Source organism: Cydia strobilella, chromosome 18 (genome assembly GCF_947568885.1).
Source record: "Cydia strobilella chromosome 18, ilCydStro3.1, whole genome shotgun sequence".
NCBI lineage: Eukaryota > Metazoa > Arthropoda > Insecta > Lepidoptera > Tortricidae > Cydia > Cydia strobilella.
The window spans coordinates 5,765,686-5,781,256 of NC_086058.1; the positions used below are offsets into that span (position 1 = coordinate 5,765,686).

A 15,571-nucleotide genomic window follows, 5' to 3' on the forward strand; every position below is an offset into this window, starting at 1 on the left:
TACTTAATTCCGCAATCAAAAATAAAAGCTACCTGATACCCAAGGAAAACTACATTTTTATGCTAATACTTGGAGTAGGTACAAGTATCATCCATATCAAATATAATATTAATGTAATAAAATGTTTTGACCTGATGTAACAATACTATTCGTAATATATTCGTAGTTTTTCCACCTACGCCCTTTGGAGATTTGTTAAAGACAAAGAATTTGAATGAATATAATTTTTTTAAGTATTGTGACTTGATGATGATGATGACAAGGGAACACAATGTGATAGACAGACAGACAGACAGATGGACAGAGTCACACCATAAGGGTTCCTTTTGTACCTTTTTGGTACGGAACCCTTAAAATAGATACTGAAAACGAATGAATAGAGGCGGCAATAAAACGACATATGTCTAAAAGGATTTTGTAGTGCAACTACGCTACAAAATATAGATAATAGTTAATGTTAGACCTTCTTTGCAACAATTAGGAACGTCACAGTAGGTATCTAAATTGACGATTGAAAGGAGGAATTACATACTAGACTGAAACTGGAAACATAGGGTGAAGAAGTATGTACATGTAAAGTGGCTGCATGTATACATAAGTAGATAGGTATATAAACGCTAACTCAAACTGTGCTCAAAAGCATGCAAGTGGGCAGGGCCACTTTTAATGACTGTTTTGTATAAAATGTACTAAGTTTCATTACTTTTTAGCATATAACAGTAATGTGACATGTTAGTTTGCAAACAGTTTATGAGTTCTCTGTAAAATGCTCTTCAACTTGGGAGTTCCGAACATAAAACAATTAGCGTTAGTCCCCAGGTTTATTGTTGCATGCTTTGACTGAACGCTAGTTTGTAAAATTACTGCAAAACTAGCGTTGACTGGTTCAAGCACGTCTTAAGATGCGTTACAAATGTTCTTGCATGGACCTACCAGTAAATTAATATTTTAAGAACAAATTTCTTTACTGTTGTAGCTGAAATATTAGCACTAATTAACAATAGTGCAAATTAAATACACATTGCGGATTAGAGTAAACAATAAACAGTAGATGACAACTACTACCGTAGCGAATTTCGAACAATTGGATGATGATTAATAGCTGCTGTCTGTTGAAATTAAGATGCCTCTGTTAGTATGGCAAATTAGGGTTGTACATTTACACTTCTTGCACTCTGTACACAAAATATTATTAATAATGTGTAGTTTTGTTTGCATGGTAAATTGTTTTTAGTTATCTGTATTTTAAAATCTTACTTGCTGTACTATTAATTGTTTTTAATAAAAAACAATTCGAAAGCGACTATCCAAAGGAAGAGTCCGGTGACTTCATTTTTATTTTCTTTTTTGTCATTATTAATGTTTCTTATAAGCCATAGCAATACTTTCCTCGAGTGCCGCTTTAGTTTGTATATTTTTGACAAAGTTATTAATATTATTACTTTGCTACATCCCTAACAACACTTTAACAATTCTGTTGTCATTGAGACCTTCTAGCCACAATTTGTTGATGACTATTTGCGAAGCTTTTACAGTGTTCCGTTAATAGATCTTAACGAAAAATTAGCAGAAGCGAGTCATCGGACGCGGTAGACGCGTTGTCATCCTTGATTAGTGGTTATCCGCCGAATCATTGAGCCGATGTACTCGTTCATTATGTTATATCTGTACGTATATTAACGATCGTGCCAGATTATAAAAAAGACTAGGTATGAATATTCAAAATGATACAATGCGTCACTTGCAGATAAAATTTGGTATCAAAACTACAGCAAAAACACATATATATTTCGTCTATTTTTAACAGTTACCTATTATTGACGTGAATTTAGCTGTAAGTAAGTAATGATATTATTTCGACACGGCATTATGACATTCCCAACTAACATTAAGCGCTAATTTTAAGGGATAGAAGAGATTTATATAAGCGAATATTTACTCTTTAGGTGTTCTTAGTGCTCTAAAAATAGGAGTTATAGCCGGCTATAGTCCCATTTTAACCCTGGATTGGGCACAAATATTTACCACCATAAGATTTATAACAGTGCTACAGTAGGATTAATTATTGCTATAAGGCATTATAAGTATCAAAACATGTTTAATTTGTCAAATAATAGGTTAGGTGTTTAGAAAAAGAATTTAATAATTTTACCACGTTTGGTGCACAAACTTACTTAGTTTAGAAAAAAATTAATAATGCAAGCACATGTTGTTGATCTAATCCACGCGTCACAGTAGTTGAAGTCAGAACTATTCCAAGCCGCTGACTAACTCCATATTTACTGCCGTGACTTTAAACGCATTTCAATAGTTCGCCTAGATAATACGTCGCGATAGTAGTAGCTTATGGCGAAGAGATTGTACGAAACTGGGAAGATATTCAACTTCTCGGTACCTAATTTTAACTGGAACATTTTTTGTTTGTTAAGTAGAGAAAAGAATAGGTAAGTATATCATGTTGACATCCAAAATTAATTACTAATTTGCTTTATATGATCAGATGGGTCTGGCCACAAAAAGTTACACCTTTAAGAATAAGAAAAATCACAAATCACAAAACAAGACGACGAGTGACAGTAGGGCTGGTTCATTCCTAGGCCAACGAATACATCGCATCGCATTTACGTAGGAATGTAGCCAGTCTCATGGGCACCCTTCCACAGAGGACAGACCCGGGGGACTTTGGTAGGGTTATAGTACGTTTATTTACGTAAGGTTTATTTTATTTTATGATTTTTAATTTATTAAGTTTTGAATTTTAATGTAGATCATAGAAATAAACCCTATCGACAATCTTTTACCCAAAAAAAGAAGAATTACCTACTCGTAACGCACAACTAAATCTTTGTGTGTAACTTCGAACGGCTAACTTTGAAATAACTATACTTATACCAAGTCATCCTTAGAAAAATAATACTATGAACCTATGAGTACCTAGTACCTAGTACCGTGGAATGCTCCTACTCATATCATCAGATATTTGGTTTTGATGGTGGTGTGGGGGTCGTTTCGGATTTACTGCCTATGCTCGATTAATCGACTTACGTTTAGAAGGTATAACAACTGATAATCAGGAGACTAGTGAGTTTGAACTACGAACAAACATTTAATTAATGAGTTACGGAACAGACTTACTGCGGCGGTGCGAAAGGCGATGCTTGTAATCCATTATAGATCCAAGAAAATACGCGACTACAATTTACATACATGGTGTTGTAAGAAATATGCACAGGTATTAAACCTAATGGCGCACATCATTAACTTTACGGTTAACTTAGCTGTTTATTTTTTGTATGCGTATAAGTTTAATGTTACTCGTAGTAGGTTCAATATAAAGGGTGGTCCAGAGATAGAGGCCGTTTGTAAATATGTAAATTGCTACGAAACTAAAATAAAGCGTGACACAAATTGGATTACATATTCAGTTTTACTTTTATTTACAGTAATTATGCAAAAAAAAATTACTACTACTATTTCCTAAATTACTACTAGGTCCTTGTTTAGCACATTTCAGTATTTTGGAGCGAAATCGATTGAAAAGTAATTTTCTAGATTTAATTGCGATTGCCTTAGAATCCGCTTCCAGATTCGCTTCATCGATGGGATGTTGTTAGCTGGCTTATTCACAGTCGAGAGCAAAGTGTCTTCAATTGGTGTGTATAGTTCATCGTCCGATATGTAGTATTTGTCTCCCACTAACTTGCGTCGGATCCAGCGGCACGTAAGTGTCATCATCTAAAACGAAGAAGAAATTTCGACCGCTGCGAATGTTGTCCTTGTAAAGCTTAGCTGCACCCTTAATACACCGGTTGATCTGCCCTTGATGGTATTTTGGGGTGCGTCTTTTCTTTCTGTTTCGAATCCTAGCTGATTTCTTTTCTCGCCGATGTGTAGACAGGGTCAAGCCAAGTTCTCGTGAAGCGACGCGGTCAGATTTGCTAGGATTTTGTCTCGCCTTCTATAACACTTTCTTTTGCAACCTGGGCGTGTTAATAGTCGTTATTTGTCCAGGAAGTGGCTTGAATCAAACTTGATGTTTGTCTATGTACCGTCTGCTCATATGGATGGTCCGGTCAGGAACATTTTGCTTGCGAAAGTGATGCAAAGTCAGTACACGATTTTCAGAATGGCGTCTGTAAAATTCTATTATTGACTTCTCGGTATTCGTGCTCGGTACGTTTCATTGTATTTTTTTTTTACAGGAATTTAATTTAATTTCACTTTTCAATCAATTTCGCTCCAAGATACTGAAATGTGCTAAATAAGGACCTGTAGGGTAGTATTTTTTTTTTGCATATTTACTGTAAATAAAAGTAAAACTGAATATGTAATCCAATTTGTGTCACGCTCTATTTTTGTTTCGTAGCAATTTAATTTTTTAATTTACAGAAATGCAAATTAGGATAATTTTACAATAAAATGCATTTAAAATGTAATCCAATTGTTTATTCTCGTAGTCATAGAAACGGCTGCAAAAAGCGGCCTCTATCTCTGGACCACCCTTTAGAAAGATTCTTGTCCAATTAACGTGTGATTGTCATGTTAAAGTTACATCGTTTAGCACCTTACAGTATTAATTGTTGGAGATAAGAGACTTTTAACGGTACTTAAAAAGTTTTGGGTGTTCGATGCTTGTACACAACTTTTTTATGCTTAGATTATAATATATGTACATACAAACGTATTTCTTTTTTTTATATTACTCGCACTTAAACAACTTATTTTATAAGGGTACTGGGCACTTTAGAAACTAAAACCTTAAGAGCAGTTGCTTAAAAAAATAAAGTTCGATATTCGAATAAGTTTTTTTCGGACCGAAGCTAATGCGCTGGCTGTCGCGCGCCGCGTTGTGCACTACTGGTGAGACGCGCACGCGCCAGACCCATTGATATGTGGAAAACCGAGTGGGAATTTACCGGGAGGACTAGTCACTGGGGAGGAGCAAGAGTACAAGCAGTGGATGAAAATTTTACCATTTTTTATATCATTACGGGCGGGAAATACAAAAATCAACTACAAATACACATTCAAATTTTTCATGTATATACGATTATGCATGTAGCACGCATATTTTTAATAAAAAATAAATAATAATTGTTAAAATAGGTCCGTTAAAAATGATGCTAGTTATTATAAATATAATATTAAATAGTTTCTGATCTGATGAACTAAAACAGACGAAATACCTAAATCATTTTAACATTTATGCACCTAGTGCATCACATACGTCACTAATGCATCCAACATCATAGAGTAGCAGATTTAGTTTCGTAAAGCTCGAAAATCAAATAAATCACTCAATCAACCGACGTCACTCGATCGATTGAATCAACATTCGAAATTTAACCCAGTACGGTAAAGATGAAGGAAAAACTAATTTGGAGTGAATTTTTAGCCGAGTTTATTTCGAATCTTGTGAAAATATTCCATATAATTAATGATCTACAAAAATGTTATTGACTTTTTTTATGTACGGTACAACATGTTACAAGAGTACTGTAGTACTAAGTAGCTCGTTTTAGTCCTTATGCCTGGGGAACATAAAATTCAAATCTGCATACCTTTTTGACTTGTCAACAGTAGTAGGTAGTGCACATCATTGTTTAATATTTCAGCGTCAGTTTCTGATACACACGACGTATAGGAAGACAAAACATCATTGTCTGTTGAACTCGCAACGGCAGATTATTGATAGTAATAGGTGATGAATCTTCTTTAACAATACTTTTTACCACAAAATGGCATTTCATAACGATACATAGGTTTATACTTCACACATTGTATGTTTCTTTGAAACCATTATTTCCATGATTCTTTGTTACTGCCATCATGCCAATAGTGAGCTTTTCAATTGCTGTTACTGTTGTAATGGTTAATGGGGCAGATATGATTGAATGTCTGTAATTTTAGTTTAGTACATGCAGAAACATTTCATTTAGTGTCATTTCACGTCGCCTAAATCATAATCATATCTACACATTACATTTTCTATGCAGCGTCATAAAATAATCACTTGTGTTATTCAAAATTCTTGTGACAAAATGGTAATTCCTGGACACATTTTGCATCAAAGTAGGTAGGTAGTCATTATTTACTGTTTACATTAAATTACGAGTATACATGCTTGATTTAGCGAATAAATATTGGCATTAGGCTTAAGCATGTTTGAGGTGGTTTCTGAGAATCTCTTAGCTAATCTTTTTAAACTTGTAGGTTATATATATATGACCAAAATACCCCGATGATTGCTTTGCTAATAAACACTTCATTGCTAATTATATTTGTAGCTGTTACTTCCAAAATAATAGTTCGCATTGTATTCAATAAATTGTTATTGTAAAAAGTGTTATTAAAATCTAATTTAGGATTTTTTTGTCCCGCCACATTGGAAAAGTCGTCGTTCGATCGTATATTTATTGCAAGAAAATACGGCGTGACTGTTATTTTGGTCGGGTGGTTTTATTCTTAATCTGATATATGGTGCATTATATGTCATTTAGCGTACCCTACGTCTAATCATTGTTCTAATTAGCTATCGATCCTAAAAGTATAGGTACTTATTTCGGTAACTTTCAAGCTTCTATCAATTAACTAGGTCACTAAAGACATAAGTGCATTTTATCTAATAGTGTGACGAAATAGAATCGTTTCAGAATTCGTGAGATCATTAGTTTTTTTGGTGGCAAATAAGCACAGGTACTTATGTACAGGCAATTAACTTTATGCCATGTGATGATAACGCACTTCTACGTATAAACACATTGACGTGAAAATATTATTTCGTCTTAGGCTGGCGCATAGCGACATCTACAATTTTTTATTTAATATAAAAATATATATATTATAATATTTCTTCTTAACATAAAAGATAAATCCGCTCCTTCGAAAGCTTAGAAAATCTCATACTTTCATGTAATTTAAACGAGTTGTTCACATCGATCAGCTGCGTTCAGTATGAGGCGCCGGCGCAAGATCTGCGATTAGAGGCACGAGCCTATTCTGTCAGGCTTGTCGGCACTATGTAAGCAGGTACGAGTAGGTACTTCATCGCGATAGGCTCGAAATTGTCGCTACAGGCAAAATACAAGGAAAGTCAAGTCTCAATTTAAAGCTTAGCGTTTTACTATGTATAAGAATTTGTTAAATCTCAAAAATAAATAAGCAACTTTAGGAATAAATCAAATTATTTTATTAAATATTTTGATGTGTTTCTTAAGTATAGTCATACTACTATAAACATGTATTAGAAACTGAAATTGTTGTCAAACATCAAATAATTACCTACTTAAAATCAAATGGCATTACAATTAACAAAATTCGGTCAATAAATTTTAAGCTATTCGTCAAGAAACTATGCATTAAAATTACATCACGGATTCAGCGATAAGAATCGCTATTTTGATTGACCAATTAGCAAGTCTCGCGGTACTAATGGGATGCAAATGGCGTGAAGATATCCAGAATACCCCCGCCAACATGGAACCAGACATACATTTCCCATTTTAGGAGAAAGATTCTCATTCTCACCCGTGAGGTGAATATACGTTTTCTAGAAAATTCCTCGGAGGTTTTACTTATGCGTTTTACGGTAACACGTACAAAGGTATAGTTGGTTTCCTTGGCCATATCTAAGTAAACGTAAACGTCGCAGTGCTCGACGTACTAATGGCCAAGAGATGATATTATCACCGAAGATTTCTTACAAAATGTGTACAACTTTTAAATACAATTATCATCCCAGCAAAGTGCTCTAGCCATGTCACGTGCATGTCACTAACTATTCTAATCAGTACTGTTTATTTTACGATCTTTTTACTGCCTTTAAAGTGTTTATTTCGCAATAATAGCGTTATTACTTCTCTTGCAAGTACACTCGACCTCATCTTAATGCATGTTATGTTGTATACGGGTCTACTTGATTATTCAATTGACAACAGACATGTTGAAGTCGTAAAATATAAAGTCGCAATCTTTACGTACCCAGCAGGCTGTCTATTTAAATGTTGCCAAAAGTTCACTGAAAAAATCTTAAAAAGGCGTTAAGGGCGGGCTACACCCGCATTATCCACGAACTAATTGTGTTTTAATAGCTTCCTTTCTTTTAAATATTGGTTAAAACTTGTATACCCATTTCCTACACCCTTAGAGTTTAATTTAAAAAAAAGTCTTAATGGAGTAACATTTGGATATTTTAATACCTTAGTAACAATTTTAGTAATAACAACCGGCCAAGTACGAGTCGGACTCGCGTTCCAAGGGTTCCGTACATTACACAATTTAAACAATGTATTTTTTATGTGAAACGTGAGAGAAATGTCTCTAAAAACCTGTAGGGGTCGGATCAAAAACTAAGTAATTAAGTCCGACTCACGCTTGACTGCACATTTCTAATAGGTTTTCCTGTGATGTATAAGTAAAGATCTATTTTGTGACATAGTGAGTATTTTTAAGAAACCTAGCATCTGCTTGGCTTCCTAATGCTAATCTGTCTTGGTAACCGACCTTAAACTCACAGTTCTTTCACAGCGATAAGTTTAATCCATTAGCCCTCAAGTACTTTATCATCTATCATATCAGCTGGATGTCTAGTACTGGATATAGGCTTCCCAAAGAATCTTCACAACAACCGATCGTGCACTGTGCCCATCTCGGTTCCCTGCGACCTCAACTTTGTCACTATGCAACCAAAAACATTTATAACAAAAGCTAACCTTACATGCATGAATTACACGAAACAAATGCTAATAGCCGACCATTACAATAGCTTTTTGGTCGTATAAAAGTCATATAAGGCTTGCACGGGCACGAGCGGCGCCAGCGCGCATTTACCTACCACTTAGTGACTGCAATGCGTGTTAATAGTATTTTATTGGCGCCCTTTTATAGATTATCGTGACTGTGATTTTATTGTGAATAAAATACACATCTTACCGTTATATGCTGTAAGGTCAGAAGGTAGAGAAAGCTAGTTTTACGCGTGCTGGATGGAGTAGTTTGGTTTGGTTTTATATTATTTTTGTATAGTAAATACTCAACCGTTTTTATTAGTCGATGGTTTTATTGCATTCTAGCAAAACTATTGGAAAATAATTCTAGATCAAGCACTGTTTTTCGCAATAAAAGTCTTATATATACTTTAGTTAGCAAGAGAAAGATTTTTTAATTTTTTTTGTCCTAATATTTTTTTAACTAGTGTTCCTTAAATTGATACCGACAATATTATAACACATGTAAAAGACCTTAATTAATATTGTTTACTTCAAGGATACATACATGTCATACAAAATAAAACATTACAAAAATCTTAACCTAAACTAGAACCTAACAAACACAAAAACTATTCACAAAATGCGCCCCGCGCCCCTCCAGATGCAAAGGAGCCCATCACGCTCGCCGCGTTGCCACGTTGAACAGCGATGGACACGACCACTCTCCCGCAACCGTCTGCCCACTTCCCCAATAAAAGTCTTGGCCTCAGCACACCAACAGCCAGTGGTTGCCATGTAAAAAGTGATTGCTAAAGAATTTGATTACTTTGAGATAAATATAAAAGTATAAATAAACATTTTTTTATTTGTATTTTGTACGCAGTTTATTTGTGGCCTATTAAATTTAAGAGGCCGTAGTCGATTTTGGAGCAAAAATGTAAAATTGATAGATTTAGTCGTTGAAATTATACACGTTTTGTTACGTAGTACCTAAATAACAAGTATTGATTTCTATTAGCACGTCTTCTCATCTTGCTTTTTAATAATGAGGTCGCGAGCGTGCGTCACCGGTAATGCATGAAGAGAAGGGGCAGTTTTTAAAAATTCATCTAAAAAACATGGTGGTAAATTATACAAATTGATGTATAAGAATAGTTTCAGCAAATGTTGTAGATTGTTTTAGTATCAAAATTACGTTGAAATTAAGTCGATTTTTAGAGAAATTGTCACTTGTTTTGAAGTAATTTCTGAAGAAAATTGATTTCGTCTAACTTTCATTTACACTACTTCAAAGTCATAATAATAAAAATGTAGTCTGATAAACGTCAAGTACAAGATATGTGTAATACAAAATTACCATGTTTAGCAGTCCCAACTTTACGAAATTTACAAATAAGAGCGACAAAATCAGTGCTTTACGCGCGTTTACCTAAACGTCCATCAGAAAAGCAAACATTACTAATTTAGTGAGTTTGTTTTCAAAAAATTGATCTGATAAAAGGTAAGATAAGAAGACGTGCTAATAGAAACCAGTACTTGTTATTTCAATTAGGTAACAAAAGGTGTAAAATTTCACGGACTAAATCTATCAATTTTACATTTTTGCGACTAAAATCGACACCGGCCTCTTAATATTGATTGCAACATAGAACGATGTGTGGGGCAGTTTCAATGTTGTCCTAAACCACTTTTTTGACAACTATTATGAACTACGAGAAACATGTAATATCAAGCCAAATGTGTCAATTTGACATCTGACGACAAATGGGAAACAAAGCGGGACACATTACAAACGCTTCCAGAACACGGGCGAATCAAAAGTTTAGGTAAAGAAACCCACTCACGAAGGCACGAGAAGGAAGACAGCTCAAAAAAAAATTCTTCTACTTTTTCCTAATGAGAACACGATACCGAATATTATGCTCTTAAACGGATCCCCACTATTTTTGTTCTCTTCTTCTTTCCAGTCTTATCCTTATTGCTAAGGGTCGTGATCCTGCGCCATTTGTAGGGAAGCCTGGGCCTTGGGTCCTGCTTATGCCTTTACTGTGTCTATCCACCGGGTAGGCGCTCTTTCTCCTATTTTTGTTACACCTTGTATAAAACGAAGTGTCGGACACCCGGACCGTGACCGTTCTAGAGTGAGGCATCCTTTAACCAGGTCCAAAAGATGCATAGTTTGCTACGGACCTCGAGGTCACGTAAGATTGGTACACAAGAGAGATTCATTCGCATGCGCGCACGCAAGTTACGGGAAGGGCCGGGACGCGGATCGCATTCCGAGGCGAAATGAATCTATCGCCAGAACAATAGTTTCAATAAATTTACGATAACGGCGAACATGTCCTCGCCGATACATTGCAACGGGACACTTTATAGCACAAACTTATAACGTTTGCACAGCTCATACCAGAAATAGCGTTTAATGGAAATAAAATCATGGCTTATGTGAAAATAAAATTAGGTCAGAGATATATCATAGGTACTCCTTTGAAAGATTTTTTAAATAACCGTGTAACTATAATATTATACTAAAAAGCAGCCAAGTGCGTGTGAAGCCATACGATATGAAAAAGCCATACAAACAGAAAGGCGTATCTTCATGGCACTGACGTCCTTTTATTTAAAAACAGAAGTTTTTTTTGGAAAAAGGTAGGTAGGTACCACATTAATGGCTCAAACGATCATGTTCAAAACAATTTTCGTGAATTTTTTTGGACTTTCAATGGAAATTATTATCCACTTCTCAATTGGAGCCTGAAAGGGCCTAGGGGCTTCATTTCGTTTCTCGGGCACAGTACAATCTTAAGCGGCGTCCTATTAGTGAGTGAACAATCTTCTGCTCGCACTACCCTATGAATTTAGTCAACCGCCTATTCATGACGTTTTATTGCAACGAATCGAACAAAAATTATTGGCTATGATGTTACCATGCGGATTCAGTACTTTTATGATCAATATTTTAGTGTATAATTAACATGTCACGATTTTGACACTTTATTGATACTTTATTTCTTATTATCATTAAACGGGACCAAAACGGAATTAAAATATATGTGGATACATTAATTTAATACCTTAATTGATGTATTTGTCTTGACACTCCTGACCTTTCATATTATATCAGGAACATTCACTTATATGTGCCTCGATCTTCCTAGTAAACTTTTTATTAAAGTTATTTGCGTAAATTGTGAAAGTTTCATTTATCAACTTTCTATTGATGAATCAGCAAAATACTTTAAGTATTTTTAAACATGCTGCCCTCACAGGTTCATGAAAACAAACTTTTTCTCCTCACCTTGTAGACTCTAGTTTAGCGTCCAAGAGGGAATGTCTGGTTAAAGTGTTATCAACTCTTACCTTACAAGACCCCTGGACACAAATTACTTGGACACCAGGGGCACAGAATAAGTAATAGTATTATCATACAGAACGGCCACGCACCGCCCTGCCCCGGTTCGAATGACCTCGCCCCGCGACAGCAGATTGACGACCTTTTGCCGACCGCTCAGTACTGTTTTTAAACAACTTACACAATGACGCTTGCCGCGTGTACAGACGTGCCGTTCACACATAGAAACGCAAGTAATTTTTGATGTATAGCGTGTCCGCCCTGTGCCAGGGGCCCATTTCTCGAACGGTAATAGACTAATATTGTTACTCCACATACTGTCAATTCGTATGGGTGTCCATGAAAACACACTAATAATATTAGCCTAATATGGTTCCAGAAATGGGCCTCAGGCCTGATGCAGGGAGTTCCATCCGCCACCAAGACCAGTGAAGCGTAGAAATGCTTCCGCTGAAGACTTTAGTTTATAGCGTCCAAGAGGTAATGGGTTCTTAACTTACCTTACAAGACCCCTGGACACAAATGGCTCGGAGACCAGGTCTGGTGCAGGGAGTTCCATCCGCCACCAAGGCCAATGAAGCGTAGAAATGCTTTCCAAGAGGTCTGCAGTTCAGGGTGCATGGAGAATCGCCTGGTAACAAGGAGTAAGATGTAAGTAAATCTGTGGTTGTAAGCGTTTTGATGCATAATGTTGACTTGTACGTTTGTAAGAGATATCGTACGTACGTACGTCGTAAGTACGTACATATATTTGACGTCGACTATAAAACTATCTACAATTAATATTTTGCACAACGGCATTAAATAGAGGCTTCAAGAGGAAAGGGGACGGCCGCTTCTCCATACAAACTTAGTCCCCATTTTCCTCTCTGGATATTGGCATTATGGAAAATATTTTTACATCATTTTCTGTATATCAACCATAGCTATGCCCCTATGTTTGAAAATTAAATAGGAGCAAAAACAGATTTCTTACAAATCTTTAAACGCTCCTAACTTTTATAATACTTAATTAAAAAATCTAACTGGGCATAGCTGTGCTTGGTTTGACTGTTGATTTGTATCAAAATATTTTCAATAAAGTTAATATCCAGAGAGGAAAATGAAGACTACGTTCGTATGAAAAAGCGATTTCGCGCGGGTCCTCCACTTTCGTCTTAACTTAACCAGTGCTCCGCGGACAACTAGAGGTCCCTGGAAGTACTTGAAGTGGTCCGCAAATTAACAATCAGAACAAATAAACTTATTTTCAAACAACTTATAGTCCTTGCCAAAAAAAAATATTTTCAATTATCATCACTACGCAAAAATGTCCGACAAATCCTCATAAGACACTAGTCATAAGACACCTTTTTCTAATTGCTAAAAAAACTACTTGGCGCCACTTGCACCATCCCACTAACCCGGAGTTAACCGGTTAAACCTGGAGTTATCATGGTTAGCGCCACTTGCACCACTCCCCTAACCCGGAGTTAACCGGTTAAACCTGGAGTTACCATGGTTACCAGTACAATTTGACACTAGGTTAACGGTTTAACCGCTTAACCCCGGGTAGTGGGATGGTCCAAGTGGCGCTTATATTGCCTGTCAAAAATTCAAAATTTTATTTTATACAATATTTACGGCACCTTACGGCATCAGTTAAGTAGTTGTCAAACAATTCCTCCTGCTACTTGGTTAACCACCTCACAAGTTGTTAAAACGTGAAATTTTGCAGTCACGAAAAAGTGAAACGGTGTATTAGAGAGGCACTTTACATAACACAATTGATATCGATGATTGGTGTCGGAATCGTGCGTTTTGAAAGACCCTTGTATTGAGAAACCGAATTAATGAGAATCTGCTTGAAACGGGCGAAAAGCCAAAACGTTCAGACCGCTATCATAGCGATTGATATTCCCTTGAACAACGGTAAGTTGAGTTTGCTACTGGTCACAAGATGTCGCTAGTATCTATAACTTGTGACGAGTGTGTAAACCAGAGACGATTAAAATAACAGAGAAATCTTATGCTTACATAAAATTTATATTATTTGCTGAACTGTTTGGTGGGAACATAGGTAAAATTTTAGCAAAAGTTTCCACATGGTAAATTTTCGGAAACTTCTTATAGGAATTTGATAGGAATCGAAATCTTATTTTTCCAAGATGAAGGTTTATATTGTCTCCTGTGATATTTCTGAGAAATGTTTGAACTTTTTGGAAACAATCCGCAACTTGCACATAGGTAGAGTTAGACCAAGAAAAGTCTGCAGCTATTTTGATAGCATACGCAGTGCAAGTCATGGAGACTATATAAAGGAGCCAAATCTCTATGTATGAAAATTGTCCATCAAAAAACAGTAATTAGGCGGCGCCACCATACACCGAAATACTACCAAAAACAACCTACGTAATTTGGTCGGGTTATTTGTTGGTTCATGTTATGTCCCAGAGCCTAACTAGCGCCACCGGAGAGATTAAGAACTATTATTTAAAGCTGAAAGCGGTCACTTTTGTAACAATTCTGCCATAAGAGATTGGCATCCTTTCTATACCATCCATAGTGCAAGTGTTATTTTAAACGTCAAACGTCTATGAAATTATGACGTAATTAGTAATAAGTAAATACTGACCATCTATATAGGGTAACCAGGTGTAAAACCGCCCCCGGAATGGCCGGCGATCGTACGCCGAGCACTGCTCAGCTCGCATGTCTGATGCGCTCGCGACCCCGGCGTGACATGGCTGCAACAAAATACTTCAGGTTGTAGCCATTAACATTAATATTACTGTTGATGTGCTGTCTAGTATCTAATCTCTTTCAAACACAAGCTATGCTAACTCATTTTTAGAATGGCGCGGATACTGGCATCTGGCCGACGACACTTCAAAGGATCAACAAACTGCCAAGCAACCAGTGTCATTTAAAGAAGCAGCATAGGTAAATTCATTTTTATTATCATAAAAAAATATGTATATCAAAATTAGAAATACGGAACGAGCAGTCAGCAGTGGCCTCTGGACGCTGGGAACCATCAGCAACAAAAAACGGTAAACTAAACTATCTCTATCTTAATTGACAATAGCAATATTCACATTAAATTTACTGTCCACTACACCACATATGCATACGGCATCAACACGTAGGACTCATTGTCTTTCTTTTACTACCTACACCTTATTCTTCAGATCAGGGGGCCTACCGCGAAAACCGAAATTCGCAAATTGTGGGGATCTTTCTCTTTTACTCCAATGAAGGCGTAATAAGAGTGACAGAGAAAAATGCCATCGAATAGTCAAATAAATAAAAATGACATAAAGGTATATCGCCAACCATAGACCTTACAGGTGTTTCAAGGTAATAAAAGCAATAAAACGAAACAATACTAATTTACATTTGTAATTCAATCGTCGTTTGTAATCAAGAGCTTTTAGTCGGCGCTTATCAGGCTTCGAGCCACAACGAACAAATCATTACGTTTTTATTGCTGTAGCTGGAAATGTTCCATGAATGAGTTTTGCGTTTA

General features: G+C 36.1%; 1 protein-coding gene across 1 annotated transcript in view; it reads right to left on the reverse strand.

Moving 5' to 3' along the window:
* The window catches only part of LOC134749412 (thrombospondin type-1 domain-containing protein 4-like), a 54,003-nt gene that overhangs the window by 20,338 nt on the left and 18,094 nt on the right, over positions 1 to 15,571 (reverse strand). The window contains exons 5-6 of the mRNA XM_063684334.1: positions 14,678 to 14,789; positions 12,564 to 12,694 (exon numbers count right to left, since the gene is read on the reverse strand). Of these exons, the coding sequence (XP_063540404.1) occupies positions 12,564 to 12,694; positions 14,678 to 14,789 (243 nt within the window). The remainder of the gene's footprint in view (positions 1 to 12,563; positions 12,695 to 14,677; positions 14,790 to 15,571) is intronic.